This window comes from Panulirus ornatus, chromosome 28 (genome assembly GCF_036320965.1).
Source record: "Panulirus ornatus isolate Po-2019 chromosome 28, ASM3632096v1, whole genome shotgun sequence".
NCBI classification, from domain to species: domain Eukaryota; kingdom Metazoa; phylum Arthropoda; class Malacostraca; order Decapoda; family Palinuridae; genus Panulirus; species Panulirus ornatus.
Window position 1 is genome coordinate 15,928,251 of NC_092251.1, and position 24,225 is coordinate 15,952,475.

Genomic DNA, 24,225 nt, shown 5'->3' on the forward strand with positions numbered 1-24,225 from the left:
GGGAAAACAGGTTCAGTTCCTCAGTTTTTCAAATAACAACTATCTTAGCAGGAATGGATGTATCCCATTTGGTGAGAAATATCTATGTAGTCTTACAGAGCAGAGGGTGATGATTTTTTTATAATTTCTCTAAAAGTAAGTCTAGATAACTGCATCATTTGGTCTTAACTCATTATCTTCCTCTCTTCCTTCCAATTTTCTGTTTTCTCTTTCCCTCCTATATGAGTATTCTTCTTTTATCTACATTTTCAACCAGTCCTCTCTTACTTTCATCATAATTTTCCTTGTCATCTTCCTCGTGCTCATTTCTTTACTTTCAATATCAACCATAGCATCACCATCACTCGATATGACATGTTTATCAATTCTATTTTCTGTATCTAGTTTCTGTATCACACAACCAAACAAATTCACTTCTTTAATAGTAGCCTTCATTTATAAAGGAATTATGCATGCCCAAACCACATAATGCTCCAAGGACTAAACAAAGACTAGATACACAGAGAACATTAATTAAAGTTATGGATATTTCATGTGAGGATGTCAGAGGAGTCATTTGGGATGAGATATAATGGTAACATTTTGAATTTAGGGGTGGTATAAAAAAAGACAGTCATCTCATTTAAAGAATGAACCTAATGATTACAGTGGAAGAATAAGAAGCCCTTGTAAATGTGGAAATTCACATTTCACTTTGACACACAAAGATTGGATTGAGGATGTGCAGGATCTGGGAGGCTGTAAGTACCTGATCCATCCCCACTGGGAATAAAAGCAGATCTAACCCTCTAACATCCACACAGTTTTTTGATTTTCCCTCCTAAATATTCAACGTTTTTGTACCCTTACAAAAGTAGTTTTTATCTCTACAAAATGAAAGATATTTATTTATTCATTCATTATACTTAACTGCTGTCTCCCACGTTAGTGAGGTAATGCAAGGAAACAGACGAAGAATGGCCCGACCCTCCTACTTACACATGTATATACATAAACGCCCACACAAGCACATACATATATATACAATTCAATGTATACATACATATAAATACATACACATATACATATATATTTACACATGCACATATCCATACTTGCTGCCTTCCTCCATTCCTGTCGCCACCCTGCCACACATGAAATAGCACATACATACACACAACCAGCAAGGCATTGCCAGGAAGACAAAAAAGGCCACATTCATTCATACGCAGTCTCTAACTGTCTTGGGTAATGCACCAAAAACACAGCTCCCTTAGCACATCCAGGCCCCACACACCTTTCCATGGTTTACCCCAGATGCTTCACATTCCCTGGTTCAATCCATTACCAGCATGTTGACCCCAGTATACCACATCGTTCCAATTCACTCTATTCCTTGCATGCCTTTCACCCTCCTGTATGTTCATGCCCCTATAGCTCAAAATCTTTTTCACTCCGTCCATCCACCTCCAATTTGGTCTCCTTCTTCCCTCCACTTTTGACACATATTTCCTCTTTGTCAATCTTTCCCCACTCATTCTCTCCATGTGTCCAAACCATTTCAACACACCCTCTTCTGCTCTCTCAACCACACTCTTTTTATAACCACACACATCTCTTACCCTTTCATTACTTACTCGATCAAACTACCTCACGCCACATATTGTCCTAAAACATTTCATTTCCAACACATCCACCCTCCTAGACACACCCCTATCTATAGCCCACGCCTTGCAACCATAAAATATTGTTGGAGCCACTGTTCCTTTAAACATACCCATTTTTGCTCTCCAAAATAACGTTCTCACCTTCCACACATTCTTCAATGCTCCCAGAACCTTTGCTCGCTCCCACACCCTGTGACTCACTTCTGCTTCCATGGTTCCATCAACTGCTAAGTCCACTCCTAGCTATCTAGAACACTTCACTTCCTCCAATTTTTCTCCATTCAAACTTACCTCCCAATTAACTTGTCCCTCAACCCTACTGAACCTAATAACCTTGCCTTATTCACATTTACTCTCAACTTTCTTCTTTCACACACTTTACCAACTCAGTCACCAACTTCTGCAGTTTCTCACCCAAATCAGCCACCAGGGCTGTATCATCAGCGAACAACAACTGACTCACTTCCCAAGCCCTCTCATCCATGACAGACTGCTTACTTGCCCCTCTCTCCAAAAACTCTTGCATTCACCTCCCTAACCACCCCATCCATAAACAAATCAAACAACCATGGAGACATCATGCACTCCTGCCACAGGCTGACATTCACTGGGAACCAATCACTTTCCTCTCTTCCTACTCGTACACATACCTTACATCCTTGGTAAAAACATTTCACTGCATCTGGTAACTTACCTCCCACACCACATACTCTTAAAATCTTACTCAAAGCATTTCTATCCACCCTATCATATGCCTTCTCTAGATCCATAAATGCTACATACAGATCCATCTGTTTTTCTAAGTATTTCTCACATACATTCTTCAAAGCAAACACCTGATCCACACATCCTCTACCACTTCTGAGACCACACTGCTCTTCCCCAATCTGGTGCTCTGTACATGCCTTCATCCTCTCTATCACCCTCCCATATAATTTCCCAGGAATACTCAACAAACTTGTGCCTCTGTAATTTGAACACTCACCTTTATCCCCTTTGCCTTTGTACATTGGCACTATGCATGCATTCTGCCATCCTCAGGCACTTCACCATGATCCATACATCGATTGAATATCCTTACTAACCAATCAACAACAGTCATCCCCTTTTTTTTCATAAATTCCACTGCATTACCATCCAAACCCACTGCCTTGCTGGCTTTCATCTTCCGCAAAGCTTTCACTACCTCTTTTCTGTTTACTAAACCATTATCCCTGATCCTCTCACTTTGCATACCACCTTGACCAAAACAACCTATATCTGCCACTCAATCATCAAACACATTCAACAAACCTTCAAAATATTCACTCCATATCCTTCTCACTTCATCACTACTTGTTATTACCTCCCCATTTGCCCCATTCACCGATTTTCCCATTTGTTCTCTTGTCCTATGCAATTTATTTACCTCCTTCCAAAACATCTTTTTTTTCTCCCTAAAATTTAATGATACTCTCACCACAACTCTCATTTGCCCTCTTTTTCACCTCTTGCATCTTTCTCTTAACCTCCTGCTGCTTTCTTTTATACAACTCCCAGTCATTTGCACTATTTCCCTGCAAATATTGTCCAAACGCCTCTCAATTCTATTTCACTAACAATCTTACTTCTTCATTCCACCATTCACGACTTTTTAATCTGCCCACCTCCCACCTTTCTCATACCACATGTAGCTTTTGCACAAACGATCACTGTTTCCCTAAATACATCCCAGTCTTCCCCCACTCCCCTTATGTCATTTGCTCTCACCTTTTGCCATTCTACACTCAATCTCTCCTGGTACTTCCTCACACAAGTCTCCTTTCCAAGCTCACTTACTCTCACCACTTTCTTCTCCCGAATATTCTTCTTTACTGAAAACCTCTAAAAATTTTCACCTTCACCTCCACAAGATAGCAATCAGACATCCTTCCAGCTGCTCCTCTTAGCACATTAATATCCAAAAGTCTCTCTTTTACACGCCTATCAATAACGCGTAATCCAATAATGCCCTCTGACCATCTCTCCTACTCACATACATATACTTATGTATATCTTTCTTTTTCAACCAGGTATTCCCAATCACCAGTCCTTTTTAGCACAGATATCCGCAAGCTCTTCTTTCATTCCCAGTTACAACACTGAACACCCCATGTACATCAATTATACCCTCAACTGCCACATTACTCACCGCATTCGAATCACCCATCACTAAACCTGGTCTCGTGCATCAAAGCTGCTAACACACTCACTCAGCTGCTCCCAAAACACTTGCCTCTCATGATCTTTCTTCTCATGACCAGGTGCATAGGCACAAATAATCACCCATCTCTCTCCATCCACTTTCAGTTTTACCCATATCAATCTAGAGTTTACTTTCTTACACTCTATCATATATTCCCACAACTCCTGCTTCAGGAGGAGTGGTACTCCTTCCTTTGCTCTCGTTCTCTCATTAACCCCTGACTTTACTCCCAAAACATTCCCAAACCACTCTTCCCCTTTACCCTTGAGCTTCATTTCACTCAGAGGCTAAACATCCAGGTTCCTTTCCTCAAACATACTATCTATCTCTTCTTGTTTGTCATCTTGGTTACATCCACACACATTTAGACACCCCAATCTGAGCCTTTCAGGATGATGAGCACTCCCCGCATGACTCCTTCTTCTGCTTCCACTTTTAGAAAGCAGAATACAAGAAGGAGAGGGTTTCCAGCCCCCCACTCCCTCCCCCCTTTAGTTGCCTTCAACGACACGTGGGAAATATGTGGGAAGTATTCTTTCTCCCCTATCCCCAGGGATAGGGGAGATTTTTTTTTTTTCCATACTATTCATTATTTCCCAAGTCAGCAAGGTAGTGTTCAGAACAGAGGACTGAGCCTTTGAGGGAATATCCTCACTTGGCCCCCTTCTCTGTTCCTTCTTTTGGAAAATTAAAAACGAGAGGGGAGGATTTTCAGCCCCCCTGCTCCCTCCCTTTTTAGTCACCTTCTACGACATGAAAGGAACACATGGGAAGTATTCTTTCTCCCCTATCCCCAGGGATAGGGGGGAGAAAGATATATAGCTTAAAAGTAAACTTAGCCTTGCTCTCAGTAATACCCACAGGGATAAAATGCTCCATTGTTGTCAGAAATAAGAGTACACCTAATTAATATCTAATTAATATCATGTGGCAAGGATCTTAATTTCTGAATGTCAACAGTTAATGATATGCTAATGTACAAAAAATGTACAACTCTTTAATAAAATCAAGTTCACTAAAATATAACCAACAAAATGTCAAATATCACATATCAAAGAAATGGGATTTATAACAGAACAAGATACATCCAAACTTACCTGTGAGAAAATTTTAGCTAAATTTTGTTCAGATTCTCCAAAGTATTTGCCAAGGACAGTCGATCTTTTGACAGAAATAACACTCAAATGAAATTCATTGGCAAGAGCCAAGATGATGGATGATTTACCACAGCCAGGAGGTCCAAACAGAAGAAATCTTGAGGGTGGTGAAATACCACATCTCTGGAAGACTGAGCCATGAGATAGGGTTAAGCTGATTGCTTCTTGCAGCTTAGATTTTATCCTCTCATAGCCACATATGTCTGACAATTTAATCTGGAGGAGAAACAGAGAATTAATGCCACTATCATACATTTTCTTATAAAATCCCTATCATGTACATTCACAGCAAAGATCTGGCTTCTATTTCTGTACTCACTAAAATTATGCCATTAATGCCTGAAGATTGTTAAAACAGTTCATAATGAAAATGATGCTTTTATCGATGTTTATTTGTTATGTACTAAATCTTATTCATTCATATATTTTTTTTCTCCCAAATACGTTACAAAATGAAAGGCAGCATAAATCAGAATTCCTATTCCTGTTTCTGGAGAGTGATAGTAACAGAGGGAAAGGGTTCCCCTCCCAACCATTAGTCACTTTTCATAGCACATGGAGACTCATGGGTAGAATACTTACTCCTCTGTCCCTTGGAAGGGAGTTGGAAGAGAGGACGTAAATGTACATGAATTAGGCTGTTGTTCCTTTTCTACTTACCTAAAGCAGGAAGATCAATAGGGTATGAAAAATGTGACTTTTGAAGAATGAAAAGTTGTTTCTCTCTGGGTTGGTGAGCTGTCAGAGATTTTTATAATCCCTGGAGGTTAGAATCCCTAGGTCCCCACCTTCTGGTAAAGTTTACACATCTCACCCCTTGCTAACCATCTTTCAGTACAGGTTGTGCCTCTTTAATCCAGCAACACCAGGACCTGGCCAATGCCAGACCAGAGAAAATACCAGAAAACAGAAATTGGCCCCTAAGTCATACACAGTTGATGATCTGATCTCATTGTACTCACACAAAGTCTGTAAAGAAGTTCCTTTATTTGATTTATTCAGTAACTCCACCTTTTCAAGCATTGATAATGATTTATGCTTATGCTCATTAGCAATAGCACCATTTCTGCACCTCTTAGTCTCTTGGATGACATCCTGAAGGGCTAAAATACAGCTGAATATAAAAAATTGACAGGACAGTTAATATCCCTGGGGATAGGGGTGAAAGAATACTTCCCACGTATTCCTCGCATGTCGTAGAAAGCGACTAGAGGGGACGGGAGCGGGGGGCCGGAAATTCTCCCCTCCTTGTATTAACTTTCTAAAATGGGAAACAGAAGAAGGAGTCACGCGGGGAGTGATCATCCTCCTCGAAGGCTCAGAGTGGGGTGCCTAATTGTGTGTGGATGTAACCAAGATGTGAAAAAAGGAGAGATAGGTAGTATGTTTGAGGAAAGGAACCTGGATGTTTTGGCTCTGAGTGAAACGAAGCTCAAGGGTAAAGGGGAAGAGTGGTTTGGAAATGTCTGGGGAGTGAAGTCAGGGGTTAGTGAGAGGACAAGAGCAAGGGAAGGAGTAGCAATACTCCTGAAACAGGAGTTGTGGGAGTATGTGATAGAATGTAAGAAAGTAAATTCTCGATTAATATGGGTAAAATTGAAAGTTGATGGAGAGAGGTGGGTGATTATTGGTGCATATGCACCTGGGCATGAGAAGAAAGATCATGAGAGGCAAGTGTTTTGGGAGCAGCTGAATGAGTGTGTTAGCGGTTTTGATGCACGAGACCGGGTTATAGTGATGGGTGATTTGACTGCAAAGGTGAGTAATGTGGCAGTTGAGGGAATAATTGGTATGCATGGGGTGTTCAGTGTTGTAAATGGAAATGGTGAAGAGCTTGTAGATTTATGTGCTGAAAAAGGACTCATGATTGGGAATACCTGGTTTAAAAAGCGAGATATACATAAGTATACTTATGTAAGTAGGAGAGATGGCCAGAGAGCGTTATTGGATTACGTGTTAATTGACAGGCGTGCGAAAGAGAGACTTTTGGATGTTAATGTGCTGAGAGGTGCAACTGGAGGGATGTCTGATCATTATCTTGTGGAGGCTAAGGTGAAGATTAGTATGGGTTTTCAGAAAAGAGGAGTGAATGTTGGGGTGAAGAAGGTGGTGAGATTAAGTGAGCTTGGGAAGGAGACCTGTGTGGGGAAGTACCAGGAGAGACTGTGTACAGAATGGAAAAAGGTGAGAACAATGGAAGTAAGGGGAGTGGGGGAGGAATGGGATGTATTTAGGGAATCAGTGATGGATTGCGCAAAAGATGCTTGTGGCATGAGAAGAGTGGGAGGTGGGCTGTTTAGAAAGGGTAGTGAGTGGTGGGATGAAGAAGTAAGAGTATTAGTGAAAGAGAAGAGAGAGGCATTTGGACGATTTTTGCAGGGAAAAAATGCAATTGAGTGGGAGAAGTATAAAAGAAAGAGACAGGAGGTCAAGAGAAAGGTGCAAGAGGTGAAAAAAAGGGCAAATGAGAGTTGGGGTGAGAGACTATCAGTAAATTTTAGGGAGAATAAAAAGATGTTCTGGAAGGAGGTAAATAGGGTGCGTAAGACAAGGGAGCAAATGGGAACTTCAGTGAAGGGCGTAAATGGGGAGGTGATAACAAGTAGTGGTGATGTGAGAAGGAGATGGAATGAGTATTTTGAAGGTTTGTTGAATGTGTCTGATGACAGAGTGGCAGATATAGGGTGTTTTGGTCGAGGTGGTGTGCAAAGTGAGAGGGTTAGGGAAAATGATTTGGTAAACAGAGAAGAGGTAGTAAAAGCTTTGCGGAAGATGAAAGCCGGCAAGGCAGCAGGTTTGGATGGTATTGCAGTGGAATTTATTAAAAAAGGGGGTGACTGTATTGTTGACTGGTTGGTAAGGTTATTTAATGTATGTATGACTCATGGTGAGGTGCCTGAGGATTGGCGGAATGCGTGCATAGTGCCATTGTACAAAGGCAAAGGGGATAAGAGTGAGTGCTCAAATTACAGAGGTATAAGTTTGTTGAGTATTCCTGGTAAATTATATGGGAGGGTATTGATTGAGAGGGTGAAGGCATGTACAGAGCATCAGATTGGGGAAGAGCAGTGCGGTTTCAGAAGTGGTAGAGGATGTGTGGATCAGGTGTTTGCTTTGAAGAATGTATGTGAGAAATACTTAGAAAAGCAAATGGATTTGTATGTAGCATTTATGGATCTGGAGAAGGCATATGATAGAGTTGATAGAGATGCTCTGTGGAAGGTATTAAGAATATATGGTGTGGGAGGAAAGTTGTTAGAAGCAGTGAAAAGTTTTTATCGAGGATGTAAGGCATGTGTACGTGTAGGAAGAGAGGAAAGTGATTGGTTCTCAGTGAATGTAGGTTTGCGGCAGGGGTGTGTGATGTCTCCATGGTTGTTTAATTTGTTTATGGATGGGGTTGTTAGGGAGGTAAATGCAAGAGTCTTGGAAAGAGGGGCAAGTATGAAGTCTGTTGGGGATGAGAGAGCTTGGGAAGTGAGTCAGTTGTTGTTCGCTGATGATACAGCGCTGGTGGCTGATTCATGTGAGAAACTGCAGAAGCTGGTGACTGAGTTTGGTAAAGTGTGTGGAAGAAGAAAGTTAAGAGTAAATGTGAATAAGAGCAAGGTTATTAGGTACAGTAGGGTTGAGGGTCAAGTCAATTGGGAGGTGAGTTTGAATGGAGAAAAACTGGAGGAAGTGAAGTGTTTTAGATATCTGGGAGTGGATCTGTCAGCGGATGGAACCATGGAAGCGGAAGTGGATCATAGGGTGGGGGAGGGGGCGAAAATTTTGGGAGCCTTGAAAAATGTGTGGAAGTCGAGAACATTATCTCGGAAAGCAAAAATGGGTATGTTTGAAGGAATAGTGGTTCCAACAATGCTGTATGGTTGCGAGGCGTGGGCTATGGATAGAGTTGTGCGCAGGAGGATGGATGTGCTGGAAATGAGATGTTTGAGGACAATGTGTGGTGTGAGGTGGTTTGATCGAGTAAGTAACGTAAGGGTAAGAGAGATGTGTGGAAATAAAAAGAGCGTGGTTGAGAGAGCAGAAGAGGGTGTTTTGAAATGGTTTGGGCACATGGAGAGAATGAGTGAGGAAAGATTGACCAAGAGGATATACGTGTCGGAGATGGAGGGAACGAGGAGAAGAGGGAGACCAAATTGGAGGTGGAAAGATGGAGTGAAAAAGATTTTGTGTGATCGGGGCCTGAACATGCAGGAGGGTGAAAGGAGGGCAAGGAATAGAGTGAATTGGAGCAATGTGGTATACAGGGGTTGACGTGCTGTCAGTGGATTGAATCAGGGCATGTGAAGCGTCTGGGGTAAACCATGGAAAGCTGTGTAGGTATGTATATTTGCGTGTGTGGACGTGTGTATGTACATGTGTATGGGGGGGGGTTGGGCCATTTCTTTCGTCTGTTTCCTTGCGCTACCTCGCAAATGCGGGAGACAGCGACAAAGTATAAAAAAAAAAAAAAAAAAAAGGACAGTTAATTAGCTTCGCAGCATTGGAAACAGATTTGATGCCTTAGTGCTGCTAACAACACTGCCCAGTTGGCAGACCCATGAACTAAAAACTAATGGTGGCAGATTCAAAATGTACCAGACTATGAGAGTTGCCAAACCACGGAGCATTGGATTAGAGAGGTGCAACCTGTAGTTGCAACTTTCAGCTCAGGCAAGGTGCCCCTGCCAATACATAGCTTCCCCTTAGCAATGACATTAGTGAACTGGTAGCTAACCTACTGCTCACACTGGTCACCTCATAATTCTTAGGATACATTTGTCAGACCAAAGGAAAAATTGGGAATGAAAGAGTAGTATAGAAAAGTGTTCCCTGAACACTTTTTAGTAAAAGAAAAAGATATATCTAAAAACTTAAAACTATTTATCAAGAATTATATACTTTTGGCCTCCTTTGAAAGATATCTAAAAACTTAAAACTACTCATACTTCTTAAACAAAAGCAAATATAGGAAAACATTTACATTAAAAGTACCCTGTGGCACATCATCAAACCTCTGTCTTGGAGGTGGTAAGCACAGCTCCAAGCGAGGTTGATTTTCAACATCTAGGATAGGTCATTGCTCAACAAAAGTGTTGAGAAATGTTAAAGCCTTCAGTTAATTTCCTCCATGGAAAAGCTTCTCTGAAAGGCAGATATGAATCCACATTTCTGATATCAACCCAGACTGAGCCAGCAAAAATAACTGTCTTAATCCAAGGCAAGATGTTCCTAGCTGAAAGGTTTTTCAGGATTCCTGATCTCAGATTTAACTTAGCATAAGGCATGATGTTCTTCCAAAAAACAAATCAACATGTGAGTGTTTTGAAACTTATTTATCTCAATTCTGTTTCTTCCAAAAAAACAGAGTTTAAATTCATCCTGGCCCAAACCGTTATCACTGAAAATGAGAAAATTCTTATGCCTGGACAGTGCTTGTATTTCTCTAATTCTTCTATCAGCCTTTAGGGCTGTCACTAATAATTTCTAAGAAAAGCCACTGAGGTACTATGTTGCCAGAAAATTCCTCTGATTGTAGGAAATGCAGCACCTTTGCCAACTCCCACTCAGGTTACAATAGAGGCCAGTAGGTCTCAAAAAGAAAGACCTGAGAAGCTTATCCCAAGTGAGAAGAGGTAGGTTTGTTCCAAACCAACAGAAATAGACATTCTTGTATGAAGTTATGATTTTTTGAACTTCTTTCATCGTGAAACAGGATGGAAAGAAATATCAAACAGAGAGCTTCTGAATTTCAAAGGAATCTAAATCTTCCAGTCAAATGAAAACTTTCTTAGAGAATGATACCATCTCTGAGAAGAATATAACATTATGAAACAACTTTGTTATATGTTCTTCAACTCAGAGTAAAAAAGCTGAGACAATTCATATGCATATGTGCCAAAACCTAGCCCTAGGTGCTACAGTCCTATCCCCAGACTGAGTTAGTCTAGGAAACCACAAGAAATTAGCTGAAGGGAAAATGCATGGCTGAAGAAATTTTTTTTTTTTTATACTATTCGCCATTTCCCGCGATAGCGAGGTAGCATTAAGAACAGAGGACAGGGCCTTTGAGGGAATACCCTCACCTGGCCCCCTTCTCTCTTCCTTCTTTGGAAAATTAAAAAAAAAAAAAAAAAAAAAAGAAATGAGAGGGGAGGAATTCCAGCCCCCCACTCCCTTCCCTTTTAGTCGCTTTCTACGACACGCAGGGAATACGTGGGAAGTATTCTTTCTCCCCTATCCCAAGGGATATATATATATATATATATATATATATATATATATATATATATATATATTATCCCTGGGGATAGGGGAGAAAGAATACTTCCCACGTATTCCCTGCGTGTCGTAGAAGGCGACTAAAAGGGGAGGGAGCGGGTGGCTGGAAATCCTCCCCTTTCTTGTTTTTTTTTAATTTTCCAAAAGAAGCAACAGAGAAGGGGGTCAGGTGAGGATATTCCCTCTAAGGCCCAGTTCTCTGTTCTTAATGCTACCTCGCTAATGCGGGAAATGGCAAATAGTATGAAAAAAAAAATATATATATATATATATATATATATATGCGGTTTCAGAAGTGGTAGAGGATGTGTGGATCAGGTGTTTGCTTTGAAGAATGTATGTGAGAAATACTTAGAAAAGCAAATGGATTTGTATGTAGCATTTATGGATCTGGAGAAGGCATATGATAGAGTTGATAGAGATGCTCTGTGGAAGGTATTAAGAATATATGGTGTGGGAGGCAAGTTGTTAGAAGCAGTGAAAAGTTTTTATCGAGGATGTAAGGCATGTGTACGTGTAGGAAGAGAGGAAAGTGATTGGTTCTCAGTGAATGTAGGTTTGCGGCAGGGGTGTGTGATGTCTCCATGGTTGTTTAATTTGTTTATGGATGGGGTTGTTAGGGAGGTAAATGCAAGAGTCCTGGAAAGAGGGGCAAGTATGAAGTCTGTTGGGGATGAGAGAGCTTGGGAAGTGAGTCAGTTGTTGTTCGCTGATGATACAGCGCTGGTGGCTGATTCATGTGAGAAACTGCAGAAGCTGGTGACTGAGTTTGGTAAAGTGTGTGGAAGAAGAAAGTTAAGAGTAAATGTGAATAAGAGCAAGGTTATTAGGTACAGTAGGGTTGAGGGTCAAGTCAATTGGGAGGTGAGTTTGAATGGAGAAAAACTGGAGGAAGTGAAGTGTTTTAGATATCTGGGAGTGGATCTGTCAGCGGATGGAACCATGGAAGCGGAAGTGGATCATAGGGTGGGGGAGGGGGCGAAAATTTTGGGAGCCTTGAAAAATGTGTGGAAGTCGAGAACATTATCTCGGAAAGCAAAAATGGGTATGTTTGAAGGAATAGTGGTTCCAACAATGTTGTATGGTTGCGAGGCGTGGGCTATGGATAGAGTTGTGCGCAGGAGGATGGATGTGCTGGAAATGAGATGTTTGAGGACAATGTGTGGTGTGAGGTGGTTTGATCGAGTAAGTAACGTAAGGGTAAGAGAGATGTGTGGAAATAAAAAGAGCGTGGTTGAGAGAGCAGAAGAGGGTGTTTTGAAATGGTTTGGGCACATGGAGAGAATGAGTGAGGAAAGATTGACCAAGAGGATATATGTGTCGGAGGTGGAGGGAACGAGGAGAAGAGGGAGACCAAATTGGAGGTGGAAAGATGGAGTGAAAAAGATTTTGTGTGATCGGGGCCTGAACATGCAGGAGGGTGAAAGGAGGGCAAGGAATAGAGTGAATTGGAGCGATGTGGTATACAGGGGTTGACGTGCTGTCAGTGGATTGAATCAAGGCATGTGAAGCGTCTGGGGTAAACCATGGAAAGCTGTGTAGGTATGTATATTTGCGTGTGTGGACGTGTGTATGTACGTGTGTATGGGGGTTGGGCCATTTCTTTCGTCTGTTTCCTCGCGCTACCTCGCAAACGCGGGAGACAGCGACAAAGTATAAAAAAAAAAAAAAAAAAAAAAAAAAAAAAAAAAAAAAAAAAAAATATATATATATATATATATATATATATATATATATATATATATATATATTTTTTTTTTTTTTTTTTTTTTTTTTTTGCTGTCTCCCGCATTTGCGAGGTAGCACAAGGAAACAGACGAAAGAAATGGCCCAACCCACCCCCATACACATGTATATACATACGTCCACACACGCAAATATACATACCTACACAGCTTTCCAGGTTTACCCCAGACGCTTCACATGCCTTGATTCAATCCACTGACAGCACGTCAACCCCGATATACCACATCGCTCCAACTCACTCTATTCCTTGCACGCCTTTCACCCTCCTGCATGTTCAGGCCCCGATCACACAAAATCTTTTTCACTCCATCTTTCCACCTCCAATTTGGTCTCCCTCTTCTCCTCGTTCTCTCCACCTCCGACACATATATCCTCTTGGTCAATCTTTCCTCACTCATTCTCTCCATGTGACCAAACCATTTCAAATCACCCTCCTCTGCTCTCTCAACCATGCTCTTTTTATTTCCACACATCTCTCTTACCCTTACGTTACTTACTCAATCAAACCACCTCACACCACACATTGTCCTCAAACATCTCATTTCCAGCACATCCATCCTCCTGCGCACAACTCTATCCATAGTCCACGCCTTGCAACCATACAACATTGTTGGAACCACTATTCCTTCAAACATACCCATTTTTGCTCTCCGAGATAATGTTCTCGACTTCCACACATTCTTCAAGGCTCCCAGAATTTTCGCCCTCTCCCCCACCCTATGATCCACTTCCGCTTCCATGGTTCCATCCGCTGCCAGATCCACTCCCAGATATCTAAAAAACTTCACTTCCTCCAGTTTTTCTCCATTCAAACTCTCCTCCCAGTTGACTTGACCCTCAACCCTACTGTACCTAATAACCTTGCTCTTATTCACATTTACTCTTAACTTTCTTCTTTCACACACTTTACCAAACTCAGTCACCAGCTTCTGTAGTTTCTCACATGAATCAGCCACCAGCGCTGTATCATCAGCGAAGAACAACTGACTCACTTCCCAAGCTCTCTCATCCCCAACAGACTTCATACTTGCCCCTCTTTCCTCCAAGAATATTTCTCCCACTTAACAAAAAAAAAAAAAAAAAAAGGTTGGGAAGATCAACTATGGGAAACAGGAATTATTTTGGTTCTAATAGTCCCAGCCCATTAGAAAACAAAGGCTGGTAACAGGGCATACATTTTGCTGGCAATGAGCTTCGCCTATGGACCTATTCTCAGTGGAGGGAACCACTTGAAAACATATCTCCCACTTCTCTAGGGAGAGTTGTTGTCATGAACACTAATCCTTGACAGACAGTTGCATCATATTTTGCTGGCTCCTTGAGGATAAGAGACTTGCAAAAACAGGGTTTTGTACACTGGTATGGACATTTTTGTTTTTCTAAAGGAAAGGATGTACACAGGCCTTGTTCATGAGGAAAAGGGGCTATTACCCTGTTGTCCATAAGAAACATCATCCTGCACACTGGATTTAGGACATGAAGCATGAATCCAAGAGCTCTATTATATTGATATACCCACATAAGAGGTTCTGTTCCTCTTCCAAAAACCCAGTTTCATGGCTCTCTCAAGAAAGGAAGCCTCACTTATGTCTGCTTCCAAGAAGTCGAATGAGTTGTTCAAACCTTTGAAGTTCCTCATATCTATCTGCCAGACTAAGGAGCTGAGAAATTCTTTGGGTAAAGCTATTTGCTGATACGGTGTCTAAAGCCAGAAAAGGTTTAGTTAACCCTGAATGTCATCTTTTTGGCCTACAATCTCACTTGTCCAAACCTTTTCACTTTGAAGACAGATGGATGCTATCTAGGTGCAGTAATCTATCTTGAGCCAATTCTGGCTGGGAATCAAGAGAAACTTTACCTGAATGAAGATAAAAAATTTTGAAGGCCATACCAAATTGGAGATTGATGTCTTACCTCTTTTGCTGTTTTCCCAATCATATCCATCTCATATACAACGGCTTCACTTCTGAGGGTATCTTATTGCCAGAAAAAAATCAGAAAATGGTGTGAAGATACACAGCCCCCATACCACACTGTCAGCATTAAACACCCAATTACCTATGGTTAAGTTTCATCACTTGCCTCACCCAGAATTATTTACTACAATAACAGCTACTGTTTTAATAACAGCAATTCATTATACTATTGCTTGCAAATAAGAATACAAAATAAAAAATGTTAGAAATATCAAAGTAATGCATTATAGTGTTAAGATAAAAATATAAAATAATCTTAAATATATGAATTATCCCTGGGGATAGGGGAGAAAGAATACTTCCCACACACTCCTCACGTGTCGTAGAGGGCGACTAAAGGGGACAGGAGCAGGGGGCTAGAAACCCTCCCCTCCTTGTATTTTAACTTTATAAAAGGGGAAACAGAAGAAGGAGTCACGTGGGGAGTGCTCATCCTCCTCGAAGGCTCAGATTGGGGTGTCTAAATGTGTGTGGATGTAACCAGGATGAGAAAAAAGGAAAGATAGGTAGTATGTTTGAGGAAAGGAACCTGGATGTTTTGGCTCTGAGTGAAATGAAGCTCAAGGGTAAAGGGGAAGAGTGGTTTTGGGAATGTCTTGGGAGTAAAGTCAGGGGTTAGTGAGAGGACAAGAGCAAGGGAAGGAGTAGCACTACTCCTGAAACAGGAGTGGTGGGAGTATGTGATAGAGTGTAAGAAAGTAAACTCTAGATTGATATGGGTAAAACTGAAAGTTGATGGAGAGAGATGGGTGATTATTGGTGCATATGCACCTGGGCATGAGAAGAAAGATCATGAGAGGCAAGTGTTCTGGGAGCAGTTGAATGAGTGTGTTAGTGGTTTTGATGGATGAGACCAGGTTATAGTGATGGGTGATTTGAATGCAAAGGTGAGTAATGTGGCAGTTGAGGGAATAATTGGTATACATGGGGTGTTCAGTGTTGTAAATGGAAATGGTGAAGAGCTTGTAGATTTATGTGCTGAAAAAGGACTGGTGATTGGGAATACCTGGTTGAAAAAGAGAGATATACATAAGTATACGCATGTAACTAGGAGAGATGGCCAGAGAGCGTTATTGGATTATGTGTTAATTGATAGGCATGTGAAAGAGAGACTTTTGGATGTTAATGTGCTGAGAGGTGCAACTGGAGAGATGTCTGATCATTATCTTGTGGAGGCGGAGGTGAAGATTTGTAGAGGTTTTCAGAAAAGAAGAGAGAATGTTGGGGTGAAGAGAATGGTGAGAGTAAGTGAGCTTGGGAAGGAGACTTGTGTGAGGAAGTACCAGGAGAGACTGAGAACAAAATGGAAAAAGGTGAGAACAAAGGAGGTAAGGGGAGTGGGGGAGGAATGGGATGTATTTAGGGAAGCAGTGATGGCTTGTGCAAAAGATGCTTGTGGCATGAGAAGCGTGGGAGGTGGGCAGATTAGACAGGGTAGTGAGTGGTGGGATGAAGAAGTAAGATTATTAGTGAAAGAGAAGAGAGAGGCATTTGGATGATTTTTGCAGGGGAATAATGCAAATGAGCGGGAGATGTATATAAGAAAGAGGCAGGAGGTCAACAGAAAGGTGCAAGAGGTGAAAAAGAGGGCAAATGAGAGATGGGGTGAGAGAGTATCATTAAATTTTAGGGAGAATAAAAAGATGTTTTGAAAGGAGGTAAATAAAGTGCGTAAGAGAAGGGAACAAATGGGAACTTCAGTGAAGGGGGCTAATGGGGAGGTGATAACAAGTAGTGGTGATGTGAGAAGGAGATGGAGTAAGTATTTTGAAGGTTTGTTGAATGTGTTTGATGACAGAGTGGCAGATATAGGGTGTTTTGGTCGAGGTGGTATGCAAAGTGAGAGGGTTAGGAAAAATGATTTAGTAAACAGAGGAGAGGTAGTAAAAGCATTGCGGAAGTTGAAAGCCGGCAAGGCAGCGGGTTTGGATGGTATTGCAGTGGAATTTATTATAGAAGGGGGTGACTGTCTTGTTGACTGGTTGGTAAGGTTATTTAATGTATGTATGATTCATGGTGAGGTGCCTGAGGATTGGCGGAATGCTTGCATAGTGCCATTGTACAAAGGCAAAGGGGATAAGAGTGCTCAAATTACAGAGGTATAAGTTTCTTGGGTATTCCTGGTAAATTATATGGAAGGGTATTGATTGAGAGGGTGAAGGCATGTGCAGAGCATCAGATTGGGGAAGAGCAGTGTGGTTTCAGAAGTGGTAGAGGATGTGTGGATCAGGTGTTTGCTTCGAAGAATGTATGTGAGAAATACTTAGAAAATCAAATGGATTTGTATGTAGCATTTATGGATCTGGAGAAGGCATGTGATAGAGTTGATAGAGATGCTTTGTGGAAGGTATTAAGAATATATGGTGTGAGAGGCAAGTTGTTAGAAGCAGTGAAAAGTTTTTATCGAGGATGTAAGGCATGTGTACATGTAGGAAGAGAGGAAAGTGATTGGTTCTCAGTAAATGTAGGTTTGCTGCAGGGGTGTGTGATGTCTGTGATGTCTCCAAGGTTGTTTAATTTGTTTATGGATTGGGTTGTTAGGGAGGTGAATGCAAGAGTTTTGGAAAGAGGGGCAAGTATGCAGTCTGTTGTGGATGAGAGAGCTTGGGAAGTGAGTCAGTTGTTGTTCACTGATGATACAGCGCTGGCGGCTGATTCATGTGAGAAACTGCAGAAGCTGGTGACTGAGTTTGGTAAAGTGTGTGAAAGAAGAAAGTTGAGAGTAAATGTGAATAAGAGCAAGGTTATAAGGTACAGTAGGGTTGAGGGTCAAGTCAATTGGGAGGTAAGTTTGAATGGAGAAAAACTGGAGGAAGTGAAGTGTTTTAGATATCTGGAGTGGATTTGGCAGCGGATGGAACCATGGAAGCGGAAGTGAATCATAGGGTGGGGGAGGGGGCGAAAATTCTGGGAGCTGTGAAGAATGTGTGGAAGTCGAGAACATTATCTCGGAAAGCAAAAATGGGTATGTTTGAAGGAATAGTGGTTCCAACAATGTTGTATGGTTGCGAAGCGTGGGCTATGGATAGAGTTGTGCACAGGAGGGTGGATGTGCTGGAAATGAGATGTTTGAGGACAATATGTGGTGTGAGGTGGTTTGATCGAGTAAGTAATAATAGGGTAAGAGAGATGTGTGGTAACAAAAAGAGTGTGGTTGAGAGAGCAGAAGAGGGTGATTTGAAATGGTTTGGTCACATGGAGAGGTGGAGGGAACTAGGAGAAGTGGGAGACCAAATTGGAGGTGGAAAGATGGAGTGAAAAAGATTTTGAGTGATCGAGGCCTGATTATGCAGGAGGGTGAAAGGCGTGCAAGGAATAGAGTGAACTGGAATGATGTGGTATACCAGGGTCGACATGCTGTCAATGGATTGAAGCAGGGCATGTGAAGTGTCTGGGGTAAACCATGGAAAGTTGTGTGGGGCCTGGATGTGGAAAGGGAGCTGTGGTTTCGGTGCATTATTACATAACAGCCAGAGACTGAGTGTGAACGAATGGGGCCTTTGTTGTCTTTCCTAGCACTACCTCGCACACATGAGGGGGGAGGGGGTTGTTATTCCATGTGTGGCGAGGTGGCGATGGGAATGAATAGAGGCTGACAGTATGAATTATGTACATGTGTATATATGTATATGTCTGTGTGTGTATATATATGTATACATTGAGATGTATAGGTATGTATATTGGCGTGTGTGGACGTGTATGTATATACATGAGTATGTGGGTGGGTTAGGCCATTCTTTCATCTGTTTCCTTGCGCTACCTCGCTAACGCGGGAGACAGCGACAAAGCAAAATTAATAAATATTTTTTTTTTTTTTTCATACTATTCGCCATTTCCCGCGATAGCGAGGTAGCGTTAAGAACAGAGGACTGGGCCTTTGAGGGAATATCCTCACCTGGCCCTCTTCTCTGTTCCTTCTTTTGGAAAATTAAAAAAAAAAAAAAAAAAACGAGAGGGGAGGATTTCCAGCCCCCCGCTCCCTTCCCTTTTAGTCGCCTTCTACGACACGCAGGGAATACGTGGGAAGTATTCTGTCTCCCCTATCCCCAGGGATAAATAAATGTATTAGATAATAACCATTCATTTCATCACTGTACTTTCTTAAATAAAAACTCACTGCTTCTAATAGCTTTCCTGCCACAGCATACTATATATTCACGACACTGTCCATAATTAATCAGCTCTAGTGGCTGATTTGAATGAGAAATTGCTGAAGTTGGTGTCTGAGTTGGGAAAAGTGTGTGAAAGAAGAAAGTTATGAGTAAATGTGAGTAAGAGCAAGGTTATTAGGTTCAGTAGGGTTGAGGAACAAATTGGTTGGGATGTAAGTTTAAATGGAGAAAGATTGCTGGAAGTGAAGTGTTTTAGATATCTGGGAGTGGACTTGGCAGCAAATGGAACCATGGAAGTGGAAGTGAGTCACATGGTGGGGGAAGGGGTGAAGGTTCTGGGAGCGATGAAGAGTGTGTGGAAGGAGAGAACATTATCTGAGAGAGCAAAAATGGGTATGTTTGAAGGAATAGTGGTTCCAACAATGTTATATGGTTGCGAGGCATGGGCTATAGATAGGGTTGTGTAGAGGAGGGTGGATGTGTTGGAAATAAGATGTTTGAGGACAATATGTGGTGTGAGATGGTTTGATCTAGTAAGTAAGGAAAGGGTGGGAGAGATAAGTGGAATTAAAGAGTGTGGTTGAGAGAGGAGAGGAGGGTGTGTTGAAATGGTTTGGAAAAATGGAGAGAATGACTGCGGAGAGACTGACAAAGAGGATATATGTGTCAGAGGTGGAGGGAACAAGAAGAAGCAGGAGACCAAATTGGAGGTGGAAGGATGGAGTGAAAAAGATTTTGAGGAATCAGGGCCTGAACATACAGGAGGGTGAAAGGCTTGCAAGGAATAGAGTGAATTAGAATGATGTGGTATACCAGGGTCGACGTGCTGTCAGTAGACTGAACCATGGCATGTGCAATGTCTGGGATGAACCATAGAAAGGTCTGTGGGACCTGGATGTGGATGAGAGGCTGTGGTTTCGGTGCATTACACATGACAGCTAGAGACTGAGTGTGAACGAATGTGGCATTTTTTTATCTGTTTTCTTGGCGCTACCTAGCTGAAGCAGGGGGGTAGTGAAGCTGTTTCAAGTGGATGGGGTAGCGCCAAGAATGGATGAATGCAAGCAAGTATGAATATGTACAAGTGTATATATGTGTCAGTGTATGTGTACATATATGTATGTATATGTTAATATGAATGGATGCACCATTCTTTCTTCATTTGTTTCCTGGCACTACCTTGCTAATGTGGGAAATGATGTTTATGTATAATAAATAAATTAAATTACGGTACTATGAGACTTTACATTAGGAAAAAGTAAGCTGAAATCACAGGTGGCAATCTTTGTTTATTGTCTGACTAATTATTCTAATGATTTATATTTTTCCAGGTTAAACAGGTTATTTCTCAACATTTACTATTTCTTCACAATACTTCCACATATTTCCTGTGAATCACTATACTGTTTTCTCTTACTTCACCGCAATCACTCTTTTTTTGAATCATTATATTTAGTAATTCCTAAAATATATTTACCTTTCATTCAATCTTCTCTTAGATCACTGTATATTCAAGTATCCTTCGGTACTTTTCTCTGTCTTACAAGTATGTCTAGTTGTTGCAAGAGGCAGAGAAAGAGAATGCTTATGTACATATGATGAGATTTTGCTATGATCACAGAGATAGCACAAAGCATTCACTGCATGTCTTACTTGATGAATGAGACTGTTCTTCTCAGCTGCCATCTGCATCAAATATTTATCAATTCTTGGTTCATCTGCAACTGATTTCAACCAAATATCAAGTATTCTTTTAAATGTTTCTAAAGTCTCCTGGCAGTATAATGAATAGTCATTCTATTTTCTTGGGTGGGATGTCATATATTTCTTATATATCTTTATGTTCCATGGTATTCTTGAAGATCTAATTACCTTGTATCTTCCGTGTTGTGAGACTTTCAGGTTTAATACATTTTTCAAAATACAGACATCCCATTCCTTTGTCTTTTCTTTCCTTCCTTGCTATTATGTACCTCCCTGGACAGAACAGGTGAGAACTAATCTCTTTGGTAATATTAGTTTCCATGACTGCTACAATATCAACTGCACTTTTCATTTATGATTTTTGAATGCCACCTCTTTCTTACTACTGATCCATTAACATTTGAATATATTGCTTTCAGTGTGACATTATTATCTACTAAAAACATGGCCCTCTCTTCAGTGCTAGCCAGGTTGCTACATCTTTCAGCTATGTGTGGCATCTCAAGCTTTTTGTCCTCTGACTGTACTCTTCACTTTCCTCATTTTCTTCCTTTGATTTGTCACATTTGATAATTATATTTATTTATTTTGCTTTGTCGCTGTCTCCCGCATTAGCGAGGTAGCGCAAGGAAACAGATGAAAGAATGGCCCAACCCACCCACATACACATGTATATACATACACGTCCACACCCGCAAATATACATACCTATACATCTCAATGTCCACATATATATACACACACAGACATATACATATATACCCATGTACATAATTCATACTGTCTGCCTTTATTCATTCCCATTGCCATCCCGCCACACATGGAATAACAACACCCTCCCCCCTCATGTGTGTGGGGTAGCACTAGGAAAAGACAACAAATGCCCCAACACTCAGCCTCTAGCTGTCATGTAATAATGCACTGAAACCACAGCTCCCTTTCCCCATCCAGGCCTCACAGAACTTTCCATAGTTTACCCCAGATGCTTCACATGCCCTGCTTCAATCCATTGACAGCATGTCGACCCCGGTATACCACATCGTTCCAATTCACTCTATTCCTTGCACGTCTTTCATCCTCCTGCATGTTCAGGCCCCGATCACTCAAAATCTTTTTCACTCCATCTTTCCACCTCCAATTTGGTCTCCCACTTCTCCTCGTTCCCTCCACCTCTGACACATATATCCTCTTGGTCAATCTTTCCTCACTCATGCTCTCCATGTGACTAAACCATTTCAAAACAACCTCTTCTGCTCTCTCAACCACACTCTTTTTATTACCACACATCTCTCTTACCCTATTATTACTTACTCGATCAAACCACCTCACACCACACATTGTCCTCAAACATCTCATTTCCAGCACATCCACCCTCCTGTGCACAACTCTATCCATAGCCCACACCTTGCAACCATACAACATTGTTGGAACCACTATTCCTTCAAACATACCCATTTTTGCTTTCCGAGATAATGTTCTCGACTTCCACACATTCTTCAAGGCTCCCAGAATTTTCGCCCCCTCCCCCACCCTATGATTCACTTCCGCTTCCATGATTCCATCCGCTGCCAAATCCATTCCCAGATATCTAAAACACTTCACTTCCTCCAGTTTTTCTCCATTCAAACTTACCTCCCAGTTCACTTGACAGTCAACCCTACCGTACCTAATAACTTTACTCTTATTCACATTTACTCTCAACTTTCTTCTTTCACACACCTTACCAAACTCAGTCACCAGCTTCTGCAGTTTCTCACATGAATCAGCCACCAGTGTTGTATCATCAGCGAACAACAACTGACTCACCCAAGCTCTCTCATCCACAACAGACTGCATTCTTGCCCCTCTTTCCAAAACTCTTGCATTCACCTCCCTAACAACCCCATCCATAAACAGATTAAACAACCATGGAGACTTGACACACCTACATTCATTGAGAACCAATCACTTTCCTCTCTTCCTACATGTACACATGCCTTACATCCTCGATAAAAACTTTTCACTGCTTCTAACAACATGCCTCCCACACCATATATCCTTAATACCTTCAACAGAGCATCTCTATCAACTCTATCATATGCCTTCTCCAGATCCATAAATGCTACATACAAATCCATTTGCTTTTCTAAGTATTTCTCACATACATTCTTCAAAGCAAACACCTGATCCACACATCCTCTACCACTTCTGAAACCACACTGCTCTTCCCCAATCTGATGCTCTGTACATGCCTTCACCGTCTCAATCAATACCCTCCCATATAATTTACCAGGAATACTCAACAAACTTATACCTCTGTAATTTGAGCACTCACTCTTATCCCCTTTGCCTTTGTACAGTGGCACTATGCAAGCATTCCGCCAATCCTCAGACACCTCACCATGAATCATACATACATTAAATAACCTTACCAACCAGTCAACAATACAGTCACCCCCTTTCTTAATAAATTCCACTGCAATACCATCCAAACCCGCTGCCTTGCCGGCTTTCATCTTCCACATCTGTTTACCAAATCATTTTCCCTAACCCTCTCACTTTGCACACCACCTTGACCAAAACACCCTATATCTGGCACTGTATCATCAAACACATTCAACAAATCTTCAAAATACTCACTCCATCTCCTTCTCACATCACCACTACTTTTTATCACCTCCCCATTAGCCCCCTTCACTGAAGTTCCCATTTGTTCCCTTGTCTTACGCACTTTATTTACCTCCTTCCAAAACATCTTTTTATTCTCCCTAAAGTTTAATGATACTCTCTCACCCCAACTCTCATGTGCCCTCTTTTTCACCTCTTGCACTTTTCTCTTGACCTCCTGCCTCTTTCTTTTATACATCTCCCGCTCGTTTGCATTATATCCCTACAAAAATTGTCCAAATGCCTCTCTCTCTTTCACTAATAATCTTACTTCTTCATCGCACCACTCACTACCCTTTCTAATCTGCCCACCTCCCACACTTCTCATGCCACAAGCATCTTTTGCGCAAGCCATCACTGCTTCCCTAAATACATCCCATTCCTCCCCCACTCCCCTTACGTCCCATACTTTAAAGATTCTTAGCTTTTCTAAGCACTTCCTAGATTGATGTAACCATAACTGGTCACTCCCTTAAGCCTTGGTTATATCCACAAATTCTTCTCCTCTCCTTTAACGAGGAAACTGCATCTGTCTGTCATATAGCCTCCAGCTATCTTTTAATAAAGATTTCCTCCATTTTTCCTCTTTCTTCCTTAGCTGGTGTATAATCTTTCCAGACAAAAATAATCAGTGTTTTATGTGTATCAACCTCCTGCTTTCATTATCCTTCTAATGTTGATGCCATTCATTTTCCAGTTAGGTTCATCAGAGTAAAAATAAAAGTGCCAATCTCTGTTTCCAAC

General features: G+C 41.4%; 1 protein-coding gene across 2 annotated transcripts in view; it reads right to left on the minus strand.

Moving 5' to 3' along the window:
- Positions 1-24,225, minus strand: part of LOC139757866 (ATPase family gene 2 protein homolog A-like) — a 229,525-nt gene that overhangs the window by 111,590 nt on the left and 93,710 nt on the right. For both annotated transcript variants that reach the window (XM_071678773.1, XM_071678774.1), the window contains exon 8: positions 4,968-5,243. In XM_071678773.1, coding sequence (XP_071534874.1) covers positions 4,968-5,243 — 276 coding nt within the window. The remainder of the gene's footprint in view (positions 1-4,967; positions 5,244-24,225) is intronic.